This window comes from Danaus plexippus, chromosome Z (genome assembly GCF_018135715.1).
Source record: "Danaus plexippus chromosome Z, MEX_DaPlex, whole genome shotgun sequence".
Taxonomy (NCBI): Eukaryota; Metazoa; Arthropoda; class Insecta; order Lepidoptera; family Nymphalidae; genus Danaus; species Danaus plexippus.
In genome coordinates, this window is record NC_083559.1 from 14,332,301 (window position 1) to 14,339,695 (window position 7,395).

The window sequence follows — 7,395 nt, forward strand, 5'->3', positions numbered from 1 at the left end:
ATTGGTACTTGCCAGGTTTCGAACCCGAACCCTCATGTACGAGAGTCGGGCCTCTAACCTTCAGGCAAAACACGATGTATAAAATCATTAAAAGAGATGATTATTTTATTAGAATACTCATAGCAAATGGAAATGTGAATTCAATAAATTTCCCTAAATACTTAAGTAACGTATAAATCATAACAAGATATCGTTAGTGTAAATTTTCCTTTAAAACAAAGCTAATAGTTATTCTACCATAAAACTACTAGGTTATATCAAGGTTTACTGGCTATATGAATAAATTTCGAATGAGTAACCTGGAAAAAAGTGTTAAATAATGACTGCATTGCATACGGGATCATAATATTATTTATTTGAGGGTACTCAAAGTACTCGCACGCCTTTAATTTAAGAAAGCCTAAATAAACAATGCTATACATTTATTGTTAGAACGAATAGTCGTCAGACATTTTGTTTAATTTGATTCTAAAATTAAAAAACTCACTGTTGCCATGTATAGCGGAACTGATTGTAAAGGGTGATTTAAAACTCACATGTAAGGTACTGAAGGACAATGTTATATGCATTACTGAATATCGTGTCAGAATCAATCAAAAATTATTCATAAATGGTTGAATTTATCAACAATGTGATTTATTTTTATTCCTTCCGTCATTATGGAACGGAAATTTAAAACGTCCCTGATTCTTAATTCGATAAACAAGGATACAAATATATTTTATGCCGCATAAAGATGTCTTTTTCGTGAACTTTGAGTACATAAATATATTATTTTTAAAAAACTTCACTCTTAATTTTTTTTTGCAATCACTTATTACTCTAATAAGTGCATATATATATAAACATTAGCATACAAATAAAATTTGAGATTATCAACAAGCTATAATAACAGCGTACAACAAAAGTTATTTCATCAATCCTTCCTTTTCGCAATTAAAATATTGTAAAACTTTTCATCAAAAAAAAAAAAAAAGGTTTACTTCATTGCTTTTTTTTAAAATAAACTGATATTTAGAACTTTCCAAATACAATTGACTTATATTTGACGTGTTTTCAAATCGTCTGAATAGTTTTAGATATCGGTAAAAAATTTAACGAGTATAGTAAATGACAAAAAATTTTCATTAAAATATAAACAGTAGATACAATTTATCCGCATACAGTCATCAAGGAGGCTTTGTTAAGTTATTAATAAGAAAAATATGTTTCGTACAGGCTGATTAAATTTTTTTTTTATCCTTTAAGTACAATAACAAATTGTTACAATTTAAAAACTGTCATGTCGAATGGATAACTAATAGTTTAGCAGTAATATAATCATGATTTTTTTTTTCAAAGACACTTCAGTTTTGCTGTGCTTTATCACTTATTAGATTTCATCTTCTAGGAATCCAGAGGATGTGAACAAATTATTATAAAAAAAAAGCTAGCAATTTTTCATTCTTCAAGTTATTTTTGACTAATTAACTGAAACGATTTTGGGTTAACTGTTAGATTTGAAATGATGTTTATATAATCACAATAAAATGACCGTTAATTTTGAAGTTTCTTTTTAATATTTAATATTAAAATACGGTGATTGATGTAGCATTTACACCTATACAATGGAAGAGGGTGGAGTAAGTGAGTTCCTTAAAATCCAGAACATACACAAATGATTATTCTGAATTAAATTAAATTAAATGTCCAATTTTTTAATTAAATTACTGTCGTCCAACATAAATACTAAACACACTATAATCGTTTGATCTTAACTTAGGAAGGGACTCACGGTATGAAAAAATAATTCTTAGACCGGATTCACTTGTAACTATAACTAGCACTTCGGAATTCCACTCCAAAGAATTTCTATTGAAGTTCAATTTAAGATAAACTCTTTTAGAATACGTATTTGTGGAATAACAATCACAAGGTAAGTGGTGAGAACACTGGAAACCTGAAAGTGCAAGTATTATTCAAAATATTTGTCCCGTTTGGCGTCTACTTTAAAATAGAAAAATAATTCGTTATAAATATACCGTAGAAAAACTGGATCTGTTGAGATTAATCATGCCCAGTGGTACAAAAGTGGCTTCAACCAAATACAACTGCCTAAATATCAAATTCCACTCCCATGAAAACTCTTTACCGATTCCTATGTAATGGTTCATAGCTTTACTCATCACAACTTTTACTTCGTTCACCTGGAACAGAAAAATGAGGTATTAAATTGATTTTAAATTTAGAAGCATCAAATATTTTATGGTCATCACCTCAGAGGGAACATAGTGACATGATTCCACATACACGTATAGCCGGATCAATAGAGTAACGAACAAAAAATATCCCGTAAAATCCAGGAATATTATACCTGAAATAAACAAATGGAATATATTTTATGGTCCACATAAACTAAACTAAACTGTATGCTGTATCATAAATTTTAACATTTGAAAAATATTTAAGTACGTATTTAAGTTAGTGACATGGATTTAATATATTAAATCCATTGAGAACTAAAAGCAGCAAAGATTAATACATAATATATTTCACATTATTTTGTTTATAATTAAAAAATAAAAGTAATATATTTATAAATATCAGGGCACTTTTAGATGGATATCTAAAAACTCAAAACGCTTGGCTCATCTGGCAACATTCACTGTGTCATAACCGTGGACATTGTACATATACGTATAATGCAAGCTCTATCAAAAGTGCTTCGAACCATTCTAAAAAAAATGTTACCTTACATATTAAATAATTATAAAATAAAATAAAAATATATTGATATAACGATCAGGGTTTACATTATCACCTATAGTTATTTAAGCTTATTTGAGGGTAGGCACCACAATTAGGAGTTATTTGACCGTTCCTAGTGCAGTCAGCAGCAGGCTGTGCTCCAGGCAGTTGACGCTTTTATAATCGAATCTGGTTTGTGTGGACTCTGTCAAAGTGCTTACTTGATAAATTTTGTACTTCGTTCTCATCTTTTTCGATTTGACCATTTCTGTTAGCTTTTAAAGCTTTGACAGAGTAACCGGCGAAAGTGAGTGCTCCAATAGTACTTACCCTTAAAATATGGACCTGAAGGGTCCAGGGTTCTACGCCCATACCGAGGCTGTCTCTAAGAGGCCGGACGTCTTATTATGCCGCCTCGTTATCAAATCAGCTACCGTATTAATGACAGACACGAGTATATAATAAATATGTTGTATAATGTACTTAATTTATGACAGAAAACTTTTAAAAAATGTGTACTGTAATAATGCCGACGTCAGGTCTTGATAGCGAATCATTTTATTGAATTACGTGATTTTTGTCTCATAATGAAATACTTGTAGTATACTTTACCATTATTTACATTAACGACATGACAGATTATCAGAGTTACGCTAAGAATAATTCCGATGATTAAGGCACACGTAATTGAACCGTTTTCTTCATTCATTTTCCCAACTACGTTGCAAATCTTTACATACATTTTTGACACATCTCGTATGTTTTGATCTGCTGGCATGGATATCGATTCTGTAATTAATATCAGGTCAATATTAAAACTGGGACGCCATCAAAATGATTCGTTCCTTCGTTTAATATAAGCGTTTATTGATAAGACAAATCTTTAAACAGCCGTTATGTGAACAGGAATCACCCAATATTTTTAATTCGAAGTACTCCTTTTAGGAGTTCCATGTAGGATATATAAAAAATTAAGAAATAATGTCTATATGCGGTTTTAAATTGACAGTTTAAATTATCATGCCAAAAGGGTGCTAAACTTTCGATGACGTCACTCCTATCTCTCACTGGTGGTTCTTTTTTTTATACTTTTGTATGTATCCATCAATATCAATTGATCCTAAAAAATGGTACTACTATTCCACTAAAAAAGTAAAGTTTACTCGTGTTTCGTGCCACTGTGTAATCTACTACGACAAAACTTCTAAATAACTCGTTATGTTCTAGGACCTCTCCACCAAACCTGACAAATTGGTTTCCAGCTGCAATAATTTAAAATTTACAAATCGCTTTGACATATGTAGAGTGCTAATATATTTGTTGAACGATGTTTGTAAAAAGCTTTAGTGACCTACGTAATACTTATAAAACAAATCTATCATATAATGATAGTAAAGACTTTCGAGAGTATCGATATAAATAAAACTAAGGTGTTCGGATTTGCTGCGCCATTTTTTATTACTTTAAACTCCCGACATTTCAGTTACTTTGCAGCAACCGTGATCACGGGCAGACGAGATGAAAAAGTTTTTCATCTCAAAAGTTGTCATAACAGGAGTGACGTCAGTGAACGGTGATTTGTGCTCTAAAATAAAGTGTTTCAAGTAATTTCTAATGAATAAATATAAAAATAACAAAGCCTCCGTTGGTTCTATATCAAAAGTAATTCATTTCCTTATTAAATTTTAAGATTAAACAACGAGTTTTAAGAAATTGGGACTGGAGCTGTTTTAAGAAATTGGGACGCAATAAGAGCAGTCACTACAGTAATGTTAGTTTACCATTCCCTCTGAGAGCTTGTTGCGTTTTTTGGGTAACACACTTTAAAGCACCGTACACTTGAAACTGACAAACGACCGTTTTTGCCTCCAACGTTATTAAGTGAATGCCGTTGTAGGTGATTAGTAAATATATAAAGTTATACATATCTGTGTACAAAGAAATTTATTTTTAATAATTTTATATACCGAATCTAAATGCTATAAAAATTTATATATATAGGTTATACTTACTTTGACAAGTTCGAATAAAATAATGTATTAACAAACCCATATAAAACGTTAAAGAAGCGAAGTATATCAACCAACATAAAATGTATTTCTTTTCGAACTTTAGTGAATATTTATTTATATTATAATCTTCTTTTATCTAAAAAAAATCTTCAAGAAAACGTAAAAATAATAAATTCAAAAAAAATATTCTCGATTGCTATTACGATGTACTTTAATTTCATTTGTTATAATAAATGTTAAAAAAATGCTTATATTTTTAAGAACATACTTAAAATATATTTAAAAAAAAAGTTTGTTAAGTAAACGTTGGGAAGAAATTGCTTTAAGGATTTGTTCTAAATAAAAAAAAAATGGTCAATAGATAGACATTACTCCTTCTTTTTTCAATTTTTTCAACCCTCGCGCTTAATAAATGGGGGTCGAGACAATGTGTATCAATATTATTTCTGTTATATTTAATTTAAAATTCGTTTAAATTCATTCGCACGTACATGGAAAATATTAAGAATATTTTTAGGACGATGATTACAAAAAAATTTACCTTATTTATAATGGTTAATAGTTGAATGATCGTGTCAGCTCTATTAACTCTGTTACGAAACGGTATGATTCGTGTAGAGACACTCATAATTAAGACCAAGAACCATCCCTTGGAAGCATTCCTGTCGTATAAAACATATATTACGTATGCGACCACGATTATATTATCTGAAAAAAAAAACACAACCAATTTTTAATTTTATTATAGACTCATTTAAGCTAACTTTGAAGTCCTTGATTTTGCTTGATGATATCAAAGAAATTTCACTATTCAACTTACTGATGACGTACAAACAATAGCTGTATACGACCAGCGGTTTAGAAAATTCTGCGTTAAACTCCCTGTTGCAACGAGTGATCTTGACACAAGATACTCCGATTATACATGACAGATATAAAACATATTGTAAGCCGTCGTTTACTTTGACACTTGACATTTTTATATTAATTCTTATTGAGCAAGGACCGATTTATCTGAAAAGATATAAAGTTATATTAAAACAATATTGAGCAACTTATTTACACAAAACTATGATGACGGACAAAATCGAGGTCACATATTTTATATTTAATCTTTGATCTTTTATCTTTTATAAACAGAATTTATAAAGTAACTTTAAAAAATCTAAGAAAAGAACTCTAATTAACTGTAAATCATACGGATTAAACTTTTCAAACTTTCCATTGAATATTTTACTTGAAAATTCCAGGATCAAATCTTGTTGGTTAAGCTTCAAGTACTCAATATCATATTAACAAGTCTTTCTGCTGTTAACAGTACAGAATCGGCCAATCAGTGACGACCTTTCACTTGAGTAAATGTCTCTTAAAAGGCTATTCGAAATTATCACAATATTGGACCCGACAGAGTGATTGTTTTTACTTAAAAATGTTAGTTAATCTAAACAATAATTGATAAAGCTTTCTCATCAACACATATATAAGGTAGACGCACCTTATTGACGTGAAATTTGTCAGTTTATCGATAATAAACTTGTTATTTTTCAAAAAAACAAGCAAAACTCATAAAAGACCTTGCCATATAAGCAGTCAGCGGTCGTGTAACACAAATAACGCGATCGATATCTTTATGTAATGACACATTCAAAGCAAACAAACCAATATTTTTATACTGTTATCAGATAAGATGAGGAAGATAAAATGTTAATTAGTTTTTTATGCATTTCACTTATAATAAAGATAACACATGGATTTTAAATCGGACAAGGACAAGGACAATCTTCTGCTCTGAATTTTTGATGGTACATTTTAGCGAAAACTTTTATGGATGCCATGTCCGCAAAATTCTAGCCAAAATTTAATTCATACTGAAAACTATTTTGGGCTTGTTATGTGTATTTTTAGGTTATCCCTTATCTGTATCGAGTAAATAAAAAACCTGATTACAGTCAAAATAACTAGCATATTAGAGGAACAGCGCCTTTCCTACAACATGTTGAAAAGTTGTTTATTCGGCTAAAGTTAAAAAAAAAGAAGAATATTAATTTTTAGCCCACAGAATTAAATAAAGGCGCTGGTTAATCATAACTTTATCACTATAACAGTTGAAAAGCTCAAATAATTTAAACAAGCTGAATAAATTTTAAGTGAACATTAATCTTTTCAAAATCCTCTATAAGATCCATCCTTGCATCCTTTTTTAAAATGGCGGCTTGACGGATAAGAATGGCGGGAAAAAACTTAAGATTATATATCGGAAAAACGGAATCTCCACCTCTGTAAAACCGAAGTAAAGACTTAAAAACAGTATTATCTCAATGGACTAATACGTCATGACAAAGTATTCGTTTCTTTTGACATAAGTATAAATAACACATTAAAGCAGTTTTGTAAATAAAACGTATACAAAATAGGCCTCAAAAAGGCTAACAGTTGACAAAATGCTTTCCCGTGTACTATTTATTTATACGTGCTACATATTATTTTAATAAATACATTTATATTATTACATCTACTTTGTATTTCTTGGCACTTTACCTAGATTTCCAAATATTTAAATGCTATGGCTAGTCTATTGATTAATGTATACGAGCAAAAGCTGTCATTAAAAAAACATTCATAATTACATATACAAGGAAAAACAATAAAAGCATAC

General features: G+C 29.8%; 1 protein-coding gene across 1 annotated transcript; it reads right to left on the bottom strand.

Moving 5' to 3' along the window:
* Positions 1 to 1,676: 1,676 nt before the first annotated feature.
* On the bottom strand, positions 1,677 to 5,737 carry LOC133319992 (uncharacterized). The gene is made up of 8 exons (XM_061526473.1): positions 5,560 to 5,737; positions 5,281 to 5,447; positions 4,740 to 4,875; positions 4,509 to 4,655; positions 3,340 to 3,516; positions 2,256 to 2,353; positions 2,022 to 2,186; positions 1,677 to 1,939 (listed from the first exon to the last, which is right to left on the bottom strand). The coding sequence occupies exons 1-8, from the start codon at positions 5,714 to 5,716 to the stop codon at positions 1,862 to 1,864; spliced, it is 1,125 nt and encodes a 374-aa protein (XP_061382457.1). The 5' UTR covers positions 5,717 to 5,737; the 3' UTR covers positions 1,677 to 1,861.
* Positions 5,738 to 7,395: the final 1,658 nt, after the last annotated feature.